We start from the raw sequence: 14,527 nt of genomic DNA on the forward strand, positions 1-14,527 counted from the left end.
TGCGGCTATCACTGGTGGGTTACAGGCTTGGTGCAAACTCCGGTAGATACTTTTCATCATGCACATTTCCTTTAGATGCATACATACCTGTAACGAAGTGTTTTTCGCGCAGTCGGCTGCCAAGGTCGCCCATTCACGTCTTGACGCTTGGTTGCCCTAATCCAAGCTTCACGCCGTTGCAGGTCGCGGCTCGCCGAAGGAAACCTAACAAAACGCGTCTTGCATCCCGGCACGCCTCGATAGTGGCAGCCGTAAGCGGCACAGGTGGTTGGCATCGTTTTACTGAGGCTGTGAACGTACCGCGCCTCCAGCCCCCGTGCGTTGGCTATGAGTGCGGCGACGAGAAGCGCCGTCGACGCCTCTCAGTGTGTTTTCATCAGTCGCCGCTGGGGCTTCGCGCATGCGCAGAAAACTCGCGCAAAAGGCGGATTGTCGATTTCAGTTTGGTGTTGGTGTGTTGGGTTTTTTCAGCGCATAAGCAACTAAGGCTATCATGCGCCATGAGCAAGGTTATTTTTTGTGTGTGAAACAAAGGGGGAAAACGCGTGTGTTCTAGCTAGAGTTTGTTTAGAAAGTCTCCTTTTACGAAACGGGTTGTGTTGGTTTTTATGGTGCATAAGCTGCTAATGCAATGATGTGGAAAGCTTGAGGTTTTAATTTGTTTACTGATGCACACTTGATTTATTCTACAGTTTGCATAAGACATTTGCTTCTTTTAGAAAACTGAAAACACAAGACAAGTCTACAAGTCCATCTTCGCCTAAAATCAGTTTTGGGTGAAAAGGAGTGTGTTGTTTGTAAAATGGGGTAAAATATTTTTTTCTTAGTGTTTCGAGACCTGTGCATGATAATAAGACGTGGTTAATAGTTACAGTCAAACCCAGTTATAACGAACAGCGTGACTTACCGAGATTTGTTCGATATATCAAATATGTATTTCTTTATAGCTGAACCCGCTTTTAGCGAATTTTAGCGAATTTCAGCACCTAGTTCGCTATACAGGATATCGCGAAGTCGGCAAAAACGTGCTAATAAAAGTAATGCCACGGCACTCAGCATCTCTTCAAACCGCATTATCAATGGCCTCGTTGACTCAGGCCTCTTTGTGAAAATAACTCTGGAGGGGCAAGCTGTGACTATTGAATAGCACAGGTGCTTTTTTTTTGTGACTTTATTCTGAGGACATATGCGCATGTAAGTAAAGCTCGTCTATCTTTCAGTGAAGGCTCGTTAGTTTCCACATAGAGGCTATGCACGGGAGACGTTCTGTATGCACCACAAGCAAGGCAGAGGCGTAAGTTATGCACTGGATCTGATTTCTTTAAATATGATTGCCTAGCTGCTCCATAAACTATGCTTCCATAGTCCAAGGAGGAGCGCACAACAGAGCGATATACAGTCGAACCAGGATATATCGAACTCGAAGGGGTTCGCGAAAGAGTTCGATATATTAATAATTCGATATACAGAAATCGGCTTGTGACGGCACTTACAATGCGAAAAAACAATACCGTATTTGTCGCGTAATCAACCCACTCGCATAATGAACCCACCATCCACTTTTGCACCCGAGAATTCGAAAAAAAAAAAATGCGTTAAGGCCAGCTCATTCACATGCAAGCGACTGAGCGATCTCAGCAATGAGCGGCAGCCACAGAGCGAAAATTTTCAAATTTGTTGGAACTGCGTCCCTCTCGCCGCTCGAGCCACCGCGGCAGCTCAAAACAAGGTTTCTGCGTCGCCGCGGCGGCAGAAATCGCGAGCATTTTCGCTTGCATGTCGATGGCGCACTTCAGTCCGTTTCGGTCGTCTCATCCACAGCTCATTGGCAGCGTGCCAAGATGCTGCGCAGCGATAACGTCAGGGCGCGTTTATCTTTTGATAGCTCCTGCGGTGGCGGGGAGCGAACTTGGCAGAATGCCCGTGATGGCTTGATTGCACAAGCCTGGTTCGATTTATCACGCCGCGCTTGGGGCGGGCGTCATGATCGCAGCTGCTGACCGCGTGCTTTCGCTGATTCATACATGCAAGGATAAACGATAAAAAAAATATACACATCCCCGGAAAAAAAAAAAAAAAGAAAAGAAAAACCTGCCGCTTCCTAACGTGCGCAGCCGCCATATCTTACGCTACGCCGCGCGTACAGCACAACGATAAGAAAAGATGACTCTCGAAAAAAAAAAAAAAAAAGAAACTGAGAGAGCTGCCGCTTCGTAACATCCGCAGGCGCCATAGCCACGTCCGTGGCCACGCCGCCGCACGCAGAGGGTTCGCAAAACACGCTGGAGAAAGACTGGCTGAGCTGGCTTGGCGCATGCGTTGCGCGTGCTGAAGGAGAGAGATAGCTCGGCAAAAGAATGGGCACACCCACACACATGGCTTGCAAACGTTATGTGTTGGCGCGCGGGAAACGACAACTGCAGATGCACGCGCCTTTGGGGAATGGGCGCGGCGCTGCCCAGACCAGCCGTCGCCGAACTGTCCCCTCTCATTCCTTCCGCGCGTGGCTTGAAAACGTCACGCGGCAAACGGCCAAGCGTAATGCGATCGTCTTTGGGGAAGGCACACTTTCCAGAGCGTGGTGCGGAGTTCGATATATCGAACGACCAGTGAAATTGAGTTCGATATATGGCGCAGCTTTCCTATACTTTTACATGGGATTTTCAAGGGGATATTTCTTGAGTTCGATATAACCAAAATTCGATATATCCAGGTTCGATATAACCGGGTTCTGCTGTATATGCAAAAGGCATGCCCTGTCAGATCCCTAATGTTTGCGTGAAAGGACTTTTAGGATGTTTAGGGATTTGGAGGCTTTCTTTTTTAGTGCTTGTATGTGGGAGAGAAAAGTGAGTTTTTTGTCAAAAGTAATGCCCAAGAATTTATGGATATTGTTTGCGGGTAGTTTGATTTCATTTAGGTGTAAGGTAGGATTGGGCTGTATGTCTCGTTTGAGCGAGAACATAACTGCCACTGTCTTCTGCAGAGAAAATTTAAACCCATTTTCACTGGCCTATTTTGTTAGCTTATTTATTGTTAACAGGATCATTGTTAACAGGATCTGTCTCTCACATGTGGACATGTTGCATGATGTGTAGGCTATTTGAAGGTCGTCCACATAGAGTGAATACATTAAGGAATTTGGTATTACTTTACTAATCGTATTCATTTTTACAACAAATAGTGTGGTGCTTAAAATGCACCCTTGGGGCACACCATTCTCCTGCAGAAAGGTTCTTGACAAAGTGGTTCCAAGACGTACTTGAAACGAACGATGTGACAGAAAGTCACTTAACAGCTTTAGCATTCTGCCACATATGCCTAAATCTGCCACGTCGCGCAATATCCCAAACCTCCAAGTTGTACCATATGCCTTCTCAAGGTCAAAGAAAACGGCAAGGCAATGCTGTCGGTGTATAAAAGCCTCTCTGATAGTGTTTTCGAGATGCAAGAGATGGTCAGTTGTTGAGCATCCTTTTTTAAAACCACACTGACGAATGTTTAAAAGTTCATGAGATTCTAAAACAAAGGTTAGTGTGATGTTTGAAACACTTTCAAAGGATTTTGCTAAACAGCTGGTGAGAGCAATGGGCCTATAACTACCAGGAGATGTCGGCTCCTTTCCGGGTTTTAAAAATGGTATGACAACAGCTTTTTTCCACGCCTCTGGCAATTTTCCTAGGACCCATATTTTGTTAAAAAATTTTAATAGTGCCTCTATAGCAGGTTCGGATAGTTGGGCGAGCATTTCGTAGTGAATTTGGTCAGGACCAGGTGCAGTTTGTTTACCGGCAGCTAGGACATTTTTTATTTCTTGTAGTGTAATTAAACTATTATACGGTTCTTTTGTACCCCTACTTGTAGGAAGTTTTTGTTTCTCTGCTGTGTTTTTGTATTTTAGGAATGTTTGAGTGTAGTGTGATGAACTGGAAATTGCAGAAAAGTATTTACCCAAAATGTCGGCCTGTTCTTGTATAGTTGTCTGTACTCCGGGGGCTGTTAGAAGGGGAATAGTAAATGGAGAGTAGCTGCCGATTAGCTTTCTAACCCGTTCCCACATTTGTTTTGATGTTGTTGAGCTTTTTATTGAAGTTACATAATTCTGCCAGGAGGCTTTTCCGGCGCGGCGGCGGATGTAGCAGGCTTTGGCTCTTGCTTTTTTAAACTTTACGAAATTGTCCTGTGTTGGGTACCTGCGAAAAATTCCCCATGCTTTGTTTTGTTCCTCTTTTGCTTGTTTACATTCTTTTGAATACTAGACTGTGATTTTGTTTCACCACTCCAGAGGACTGAGGAATTGCTATGTGCGCTGCAGTAAGGATACAATTTGAGTAAGCATCTATATGATATTTATCTGAAGTAATTTTTTCTAGGCTGGCCTTCTCTCGAAACAGTGCCCAATCGGCTAAATGCAGCTTCCAGCGTCGCGGCTTGGATGGGATGATTTGTGGTGAAGATGTTAAGCTGATTAATAGGTAGTGATCACTTCCGTATGGGTTATCTAAGACGTCCCATTTAAAATCTGTAAAAGTAGAGGGTGAGCTGAGGGATAAATCAATACAGCTCATTTTTCCTGAACTAGATGAACAGTAGGTTGGTTTCCCGGTGTTAAGGAGACAGATATTATTACATAGTATACAATCCTCAATGATTTCGCCTCTCGTATCTGTTTTTCTACTGCCCCAAAGGATGGAATGTGCATTAAAATCTCCTACTATTAAAAATGGCTCTGGAAGATGTTTTAAAAGATCTCCTAATTCATGAATACTAAATTTAAGGTGTGGCTCTAAGTATATGCAGCACACAGTTATAGTTTTAAAAGCCTGTAAGGTCACCGCTATAGCTTCAAACTTGGTTTTAAGTTTGTGTTCTCGAACTGCTACTCCATTTTTTACCATGATGGCAACGCCACCTGAGAGCAAGAGAGCCTGCTCTTGGTCGCGGCGGAAGACTGTATAGTTTTTGAGTATGTTATTATGTTTGGGACCTAAATTTGTTTCTTGCAAACACAAGGCTAGTAGTGAGTGAGTGGCCAATAAGTATTTTATGTCATTCATATTAGTTAAAGTCCTCTGCAGTTCCATTGTATTAAAGAAATTTTGTATTAAATGAGTAGAGAAAGCTAAGTTTTGTTTTCGGGCCCTCTGATTCGGGGCTTATCTCTTTTCTGTCGATCCAAGGAGCTGCGCCGTCCGTCTGACGTCGACGGCACAGGACTGCCTTGGCTTGTGTCCATCGAGTCTTCTGACACGCTGGACGCCCGTGCGGACCGCACAGGTACGTTTGTGTTTCCCCTCACCGTGTGGTGAGAGGCCTTGAGGCCGGCTGACCTGGGGGTCTGCGCAGCCTGTTTTTCTGCTGGTGGCGCAGCGCTGGCCGCAGCCACCAAGGCCACGGATGGCCCTGCTCCCGGTTCACTGTGTGAAACCTAGGCAGGTGCCAGTGTCTGTTGAGGCTCAGTGCCCTGTTGTGCCACAACAGAATAGGCAGGTTTTTTGACAGAACACAATTTCGTGCTTCCCAGAAAGTTATGTTTTGTTTGACCTTGATGGTAATGATTTCCTTTTCCATATTGGGCATGTGCGTGAATAGGCAAGATGACTACCCTCACAGTTGGCACACAAATGTGGCTGAACCTCACATTTCTGGGAATCGTGTTCACGGGAAGCACATTTTGCACATCTCGGCTGGCCGCAGCAGGTCTGAGAGCTGTGACCACAGCATTGGCACTTGAAGCAGCGGCGAGGATTTGGAATACATTTCCTGAGTTAAAGTTTCACATAGCCTATTTCGACTGATTCGGGGAGGATGCTTTGCGTAAATGTCAAGACTAGGTGCTTGGTCGGAATCTCTGTCATCACGCCTCATTTTTATTCTGTAGACATCTGTTACGTTTTGGTCTTTGAGGCCTTCTAGAAGTTCCTCTTCGGTCAGGGATTTGAGGTCATCGTCAGAGATAACTCCGCGGACAGTGTTCAGAGAACGGTGTGGACTTTAATGTGGACAGTTTTTCATGCTGATGATTATAGAAGATTTCCAATAGAAGGTCTCCGTTCGGAAGTTTCTTCACATTGTAACCCTGACCTATTACTTCTGTCAGTGTCTTGGTCACTATGAAAGGTGAGATTTGTCTAGCCGTTTTCTCAGCGGTGTCACTGTGTACTACATGAAATTGTGGGAACCTGTTTGGATTTTTCAGGAAGAATTTAGAGGTTTCGTCGGTGCGACCCCTTTTTCGGGATCGATCATGTGAGAGTAAAGAAGCCATAAAAATAATGTTGATGTTCGGCCACGGTGGCAGCCGCCCACCACCGAGCCCAACAAGGGGACGGGACAGGAGGTTCCGAGAAAGTCCAGCCCACGCCAGCCTTACACCCCGACTATAACCAAATATGGCGTAACACAGGGTGGTTAGCCACACAAGGTTAACCCTTGCCGCCTGGAAAATGAAAAATCCAAGAAAAGAGGTGGAGACAGGACAGTTGTAAGCAAGAGGACAGGAAAGCAAAAGATGGAGGGGAGGACAGGATAAGGCAACTGCCGATTTCCCCCGGTTGGGTCAGGCCGGAGGTGCCGTCTATGGAAAGCGTGGGCCAAAGTGGTGTGTTGCCTCCGCCGAGGGGCCTTAAAGGTCCAAACACTCGGCATCGGCTCAACCACCAGGATCCTCTTTTCCCCAGACACGACGATGCCACGCACGGCTTAAACGTGGGTGCTCGGGGTCCGTGGTGTCACACAAAACACACAAACACCTGCTTTAACAGGTGCCCCCTGCGGGGCGATTTCAGTTTACTGTCGCCAAATCTATACTCTATGACCATTTTCATTCGTTAAAACTTTGTGAATTTCAACAATCACCAGATTCGCACACATGAAGCGGCACTCAAAACGGTGCTTTGATCAGTGCGATTCAAACTATACACTTGCAAGCATTTACACACGCTCCTTCGTAGTCAAAGACTCTCCCACTCTTTAATTTTTTTTTTCCAGCCACTCGCATAGCACAGAAATTTGGGCACAATTTTAGCGAAGCAGCGGCCGACGTCGGCACTGCTACGAGCAACAAGTCAGAGAGAGAGTTGGCGACAAGGGCATGTTTCCAAATATTTCATGTTGGCGTGGCGTAACAGGAACGCCAAAACGACGCAAACATGTTTACGGATGCAGTAGACCAACTGTTTAGTGTGACTCCGCCATGACAGTTACACTGAAAACAAAGCAGATGACGCGCCTCCTCCTTGACGTCACCAGTTTTCGGCCCACACAACATTTCAATGTTATGTCTTCTGTTTTCCGACGTCATGAAAAAGCCTGGCAACTACGAACTGAAATCAAAACTGCTGTGTACCAATAATACAATAATAAACTATGTAATGCGATTTTGGGCTTCGAACACCGTGCTCTATGCCCACAGAATCGCTACGCACTATTGACAACACAAAAGTACAGCCAAAAATTTGGTGTCCCTACCCTTTTAACACAAGGTACAATAGTGCCTTTAGTAGCACCTTTTTATTCTGCGAAGGTTCAAAAATTTTTGTTTGGATTATTAAAATATTTAACATTATTAGCGCAACATCAGTGCACATCCCAAACACATGTTACTAAGTCATTCATGCCCCTCTAGCAGGCTTGGTACAAAGATCCTTGGCGGCCTGTATGCAGTGAGCCTGGCTTCCAACTCCAATGGAGACAATCTGAAATTGCCCCATTCTGGGAACCTCTTTGCCAACTTAGGCTTCATTTAATTCCAGTTGGTCAGCTTTAACTGAAGCTTGTAGGCTTTTTTTCTCTGACCCCAAGTTGTCACATGACCACTAAAATGATTTCGACAATGGTGCTTTCTCCTCCCCAAGTCAGCAATGCTTGAGTTAAAATTCCTCATGAAGATTTTCTAGTGCTTTGATGCATTCACAACATAGGCGAAGCATGCTTGAGCAGGAATCTGCAGTGAGGACCACTCATTAGGTAAGGCAACACTCACCCGTGTACTCGGGGAAGCAGATGGTGAGCGGTGAACGGGTGATCTTTTCCTCAAAGAGGTCCTTCTTGTTCAGGAAGAGGATGATGGAGGTCTCCACAAACCACTTGTTGTTGCAGATGGAGTCAAACAGCTTCATGCTCTCAATCATCCGGTTCTGGGGAAACACAAAGACGGAAGTGACGTGCCAAATCCTGTTCAGCAAAATCCTTTCAAGTCAAAACACACGAGCACAATAAGGCAGTCTGAATGAAACCACCTTTCAACAAAAGTCAACAGAAATGTACACTGCGACTGAGAAGCAGTTGGGCAGTGAGATTAACCCTGCAATTGTTACTTAAATAAGTGTGTGGTTCTAAAGGGCAACCACACATGCCTCGTGTTCTTAAAGAAAAACGCTATGCGGAAAAACCTTCTTTCATATCTGTCACAGATCAAAGGAATATTGCACCATTTAAAGAATTGGAGCTTTTGTTTTCAAATCTGCATTTAGTTTTTTATAGTTTATTTGGCTCATTTTTTGCATACCATGCAATTGTAAAAGCAATGTATATTTGTGCACACTTAGATGATAACAAGGAGCACAATAGAACACTAAGAAATAGCTCATATTGCTCCTAATGAACAGTAAAATTCAATAAAGCGAAAAAATATAATGTTCAGTTAACATTTTTGCCACAAAAAAATTCCAATTTGCAGTTCCAGTCCTGCCGTTCTCAAGAAAAAAGCTTACAAAATTCTTCTGAATATGCTTGCTAGAAGCTCTCAAAGTTGTTTCTTCGAATTAAGGACATGCGAAAGCATAACCGTGCTAAATTTAATTGTGATTGGACTACACACAGTGCTGAAATTTTAGCGCAAAAACTCTAAAAATTGGAGAAAATGTGGAACAGAGAAAAATGTATTTTAAAGTTAAAAGGTATGCTTACTACTATACTACTAAGTCAATACTAATGAAATTCGCACATAATGCTAGCAGGGGTGTCTCAAAAGAGTACACAAAGCTAGAAGGCAGCAGCCCAATATGTTGCCCCCTTACAATCCCTGCAAGCCGACTGCAACATTCGTGGATCCTGCCTCGCTCAAGGTTTTTGGCAGTAGCATGTAATCTTTTGCCGATAGCAATAAAAGCCTTGTGATGCACTGTTTCGCAACACACACAATCACACAAACCCGCAAAAGCTGCTCATGCGCGTCGCCCATCGCGCACGCTCTAATCACCGACTTCACGTTCACGGTCCGCACACTACCACGGGTCTTTTCATTGCTGTTGCAAGATTGCAATGCGCGGTTTGAAGAATATGTCAACGAAACTACGGATGTCAAAAACGCGTCATTTTGGCGATGCGAGTGCTTTTAGGCCGATTCTCTAACAGATCGTATCGCCTGCTAGCGAAGCATGACGCGCGAGGTCCTGCAACATCTCACAGATAGCTGCTTCTGCTTGCTCCGGTTGTTCGAACATCTTCATTTTCCGCTCCAGATGAAGCTAGAAGGATCCAAATCAGGTGCATCTTCCCTTGACAGGAACTTCAGGACATCCATGGCGGACAGAGGAGATAAACCCGGGCAAGCGCTGGCTCAAGTCACGGTGACAGCAGAACAAAGAAAGTGCATCCGACCACATGTTGGAATGCTCGTAGCCAATGACGGGGCTACCGTACTGCACCATTAATCCTCGGCTTTGTTCTTTTATATATAAAATGAAGACGCTTGGGAGAATACATAATTACTTTGCTGATAGGCCAATAAGTTTTCAAGGTATAATTAATCCCCTATTGTTCACAAGAACAATAGAGAAAATTAAAAATAAAAGTTCATAAATGGCACAGGGCCACTCTAGAAATAATGTGGAATGCAATGTTGGAAACAGTTTTTTAATTTTACCATCATCATCGATTTTATAGAGCAATGAAATCTGCGCAAAAAGCTAACTAACATGCACTCAAGAACTAGATCACTAAAAAAATTTCAGAGCCTTAATTAAAAAATTTGCTCCTGACATTGCATGCTTGTATCACACAGCTACATAATAAAAAATGAATTACGGTTCTCTCAGCTGTAGATGCTGAGATATGCCACTGAAATTTACTCAGAGTTTAAAATTTGTATTCCGAGAAAAATGAGAAAAACAAGCAGAGTGATGTTTATGAAAGAAAGCTTCAAAATTATCCATCCGGTGGCCTTGGGAACATGCAAAAAGCCTCCTGGAACGTAGCCTAGTTGCTTACTAGCATTTACATGGCGTCTTTTTTTTTTTTTCTTTTTTTTTTTGCGCGTGCGCTGCACATTTTCTCCTTCCAGATTTGTGCTTCTTTGCACATGCATCTTTCCTCTGTTTTAGTTGTCTGGAGGTCAGGTTCAGCTCTTTCAGAACGCATATAGCAGTTCTTTCACTTACTGCCCAGCCTCAGCAACAGCAGCCTGGACAGTGAAAAATGAGGCATGGCGTTCCTTACGTGCAAGTGCCCATATCACTGAATGTAAACATTCATTGTTGTTCCGCATAGTAGGAGCTTAACTTCGAAAATTAAATCTCATGTAAGCTTTCTTTTCCCGGGTTTTTTTAACTCCTGTTTTCGCGACCACATTGCGCAGAGCGGTTCCCATGCGTTTCTGCAGTTTTCCTTGGTAATTGGTCAGTAGCTTCTTTTGCAAAGCAAGGAAAGTGCAGCTTTCCCAGTCAGACAGCATGGTTATGCATCGGAGGTTGTGCTGCTGTAAGAACTGCTTGATGCAGCCTCTACCTCCATTTCGCCAGCCTTCTTGTTGGTGTTCTTCTGGCATATGTGGCTTTGTTTCCACACTGGGTACGTAGATGTCATCATTTGGGCCCTGTTTTGGGCCAAACATTGCTCATCTTTAGGACTCCGTTTACACGCAGTGCAAAAACTGCTAAGCATGGCATAATCGAGCACAAGCCAGGTGAAAAGTTCAATAACTGTGCAGATTCCAATGTGCGAGGAATGTCCACGTGTTAACCACAAGCCATCAAATGAAACTGCGATATTTCAAGGGTGTCCGGACTGCGTGCAGTCAGCTGTCATCTTCAGGGCTGCACGGTCCACCGCGGGCGTCAACTTTGCCTTCACATATTTTTGCCAAGTTTTAGCGTGCAAAATCTTTGTATATTCATTACTAAGAATATATCATTCAGTGCACCACGCTGATTTCCAGTTGCTTCCATTGCGTGAGCAGCGAGAATGTTCACAATGAACGCGGCGAACTCCATTCCAAAGTAACATCACCGCAGTTGATGGAAGAAATCTTCAATTTTACAGCAAGGCCATACTCGTTGCCGCATTTGCCATGCTGCCATCACCACCGCACACTTTATTCACAGACTTCCAACTAACAACAGCGAAGATCACGTCGTTCAGCTTTCGACAGCGGTAGCTGCTTATCTTCTGTTCGACTAAAGAACACTGTCTTGTGCTTCGTTGCTGAGTCAGAGGTCGATGCCGTCTGTCGAAGTTTTCCATGCACTTTGCTTCTAATTGCTTCGAACTCAGAAGGTTGTAGCATTGACGTGTCTCACCGAATGTGTCTGCTGTTTGATGTTCCCCTGTCCATGCCGGCGTTGCTAATCCACGATGCTTGCAGTTTCTGTGTAGTTCTTCAAGCTGTCAATGAGAGGACTTTTCCCTCTTTTTTTCCAAACTTGTGAGTCATTCGGAACTTCAGTGCTGACATCCTTGTGAGAAGCATGAGCAACGACGCTTCGACAAGATGGCGCTCATTGACGTTTGCGGCCCGCAGCAGATGCGACAAGCAGACGACGAGAAGCTTGTCAGCCAATCGGGTGGCACGTTTTAGTTACGTGCACCAATTCACGAATAACAGCACTTGTCGAGACTTTTTTACGAGTAAGAAGAGTAAGTGTTGGGAGGAGTCACACCCCTTCTAGTGGCATGCATACTTCCAGCACCAACGCATTGCCTCACATTCTCTGAAGACACGTTAGCTTATCAAGTGCACAGCTTACAGTTTAGCCTTGTTTCAAGTGTGGCAGCAGTCTGCACAAGATAGGTGCTCAAAATCACCCCCACCACTTCCAATGGTTCTCAAGGGGACCCCAATATTGGCCCCCATGGCTGAGAACCCCTCCTCCAGGCATCAAGGGTAGAACGAGAGAAAGAAGATGCAGTAAAAAGGGTTGAAGCAGGGCCTTAGTTCGGCTCCCTTTCATGCTCTATATGATGTCATTTAAGGTCAAAGTCGTAGGCCAACACTGATGTTACTGAGGTGTGACTTTGAAGGTTTCAACTTGAGGTTGTCTGAAGGTCAAACGGTCAACACAACATGAAACACGGCTTTTGCGTTGAGTGTAACGCACTTTGCTACGTGCTTAATCCTACCACACTGTGTGAAAGGCCATAAATATAAAGACGCACTTCAACTGGCCGATATGAATCCTAGGAGTAGTGTGTGACTGAATCCAAGGACTTGGGCTTTGATTTCGTTCTCACGGTCAAAGGAAGGGGAAGGAGCTGCCAGCCTCAGCTGGCGCCCCCACCACCAGAGGTACTCACCATCTCCTCGTCTTCAGCCAGCACCAGATCATAGCCACTGAGCGCCACGCAGAAGATGATGGCCGTCACCCCTTCAAAGCAGTGGATCCACTTCTTGCGTTCAGACCGCTGGCCACCCACATCAAACATCCTGGCACACAAAACAAACACACTTTCTTTGCTCTGCAACACAACATAGCTGTTATGTGCACAAAAGAAAGGCATAAGAAGGCTGCAAGTGCAATGAAAGTGAAAGCTGTACAAACACTGCCCCACTATTCTGCTTTTCCCCTTTACATGCTGTGTGTACAGCTGAACCTTGTCGGTCCTCGGGTTCATAAGCCCAAAATAGAGCTTCTTTTTCTGTGTGTCGTACAAATCTTTTTAATAAATACATTGCCACTCCCCTCATGACATAGAGGCATGCACGGCCAAAACTTACACACAGGTCAACCACCTTGCCAATTTAGGAAGAGAAACCAGCCTTTGCTTCATAACTTTGCCCGTTTCTGGTTATACCCCGAAGGTGCCCTAACATACGAGTGACCTATATATGTAGTAATCTTAAAGACCTCCTTCACTCCGGCTACGTCACGAAAATGCGGTGGCGCTGTCGTCGTTAGAGACTTTTGCGTGGTAGGCACAACAACGCTTCAGTCGCTTTGCCTATCGTGGTTGTGCGATGGCTTGCTGCCGCCGGGAAATGCAGAGCACCATGCCGACTAATTGCGTCGCTATGACATGTGCTGAAAGGCACACAAGAGGAATTTTAGTAAGCTTGCACAGGTTTCTTGCCGACAATGGTTGCCGTAAACGGTTGTGGGCCACCGCGTTGAAGCGCCAAGGCTGAATACCAACGCCTGCTCATCGAATATGCGGCAAACATTTCGTCACAGCTAAGCTGGAGCTTATTCACCTTTACGCAAGAGCAGTCTATAAAATGAAAGGTCGCGAATAACTCAGTTTGGTTCTGTTTGGTACTGTTTTAGTGCCGGTGCAGGCGCGGGTGTGCAGGTAAGATATGTAGACGAGGCAGTCATATGTATATGTTATAATGCGTAGGCCTGCTTCTTTGTTGGAGCATACATAGATGTTTACGTAGATGTAAACTAATCCTCAAGCCCATTTTTATCACTTTGGTAATTGTATGTATATGCGTATGCAGTGAGCTGCTAGGCGAGAGATCTGTGTGGCACTCCTCGATCGGTGATATATATGCTGCATAGCTAACCTTGGCCGAGTTCACGTCAAATTGTTTTAATTTACTTCCTGATGAAGATTCCCACTTCACGTTGGTAGCTATTCTTTTGGAATAGAGCTGCCTTTTTTTATTTAAGCCGAGTGCTTTTATTTGTATTCACAGCGGCTGATTGTGTACGCGAGTTGTGGGGTTTATCCTACATTAGCGCAGCCACAGTGGCAGAGATTGAACTGGGCCACCTTAAATACGGAACCACAGCTGAAGGTAAAAACGACCCCAGAAAAGAGGTCCCAGGAAGATACAGCCCCCAAAAAAAGTCCCTAGAATATACGGCCCCAGAAAAAACGTCCAGAAAGGTCCCCTCAGGAAGTGGTCCCTAGTAAAAAATGTCACCGGAGAAATTGACTGAAAAACTGCCCGGAACTCACTTCGCGAAAAATTGAACATCTTATTAGATTCCTTTTTTTTTTTTAGAATAGATGTAACCTTGTTTGGGAACTGGGTCCTCGGGGTGCTTTATATGCTCACAGGAACTGGAGAAGGCTTGGCGAGAAAGCATTGCGAAAAAAAAAAAAAAAAAAAAAAAAAAAAAAAAAAAAAACACTATGTAACATCCAGCGAGTATTATAGTGCATAGCTCCCAGTTTCCAAGCTGGGAAATATCGCTCTTTAATATAGGTCTAATCACCCGGCTAATATTACACATTCGAGAGACGTGCTTGTCCTCGACCGCACAAATTACAGCGCCATAATGGTTTTTTTTCTTCGAACGCACGGCATCATTACCATTTTTTGCAAATTTCAAGCGGACGGGTAGAAGGAAGCAATGTAGCA

At 45.0% G+C, this 14,527-nt stretch overlaps 1 protein-coding gene across 1 annotated transcript in view; it reads right to left on the minus strand.

The window, feature by feature from the left end:
- The window catches only part of Galphai (G protein alpha i subunit), a 134,686-nt gene that overhangs the window by 49,381 nt on the left and 70,778 nt on the right, over nt 1-14,527 (minus strand). The window contains exons 5-6 of the mRNA XM_084607549.1: nt 12,514-12,643; nt 7,985-8,138 (exon numbers count right to left, since the gene is read on the minus strand). Coding sequence (XP_084463675.1) covers nt 7,985-8,138; nt 12,514-12,643 — 284 coding nt within the window. The remainder of the gene's footprint in view (nt 1-7,984; nt 8,139-12,513; nt 12,644-14,527) is intronic.

Source organism: Amblyomma maculatum, chromosome 1 (genome assembly GCF_055883805.1).
Source record: "Amblyomma maculatum isolate TAMU_Amacu chromosome 1, ASM5588380v1, whole genome shotgun sequence".
Classification (NCBI taxonomy): Eukaryota; Metazoa; Arthropoda; class Arachnida; order Ixodida; family Ixodidae; genus Amblyomma; species Amblyomma maculatum.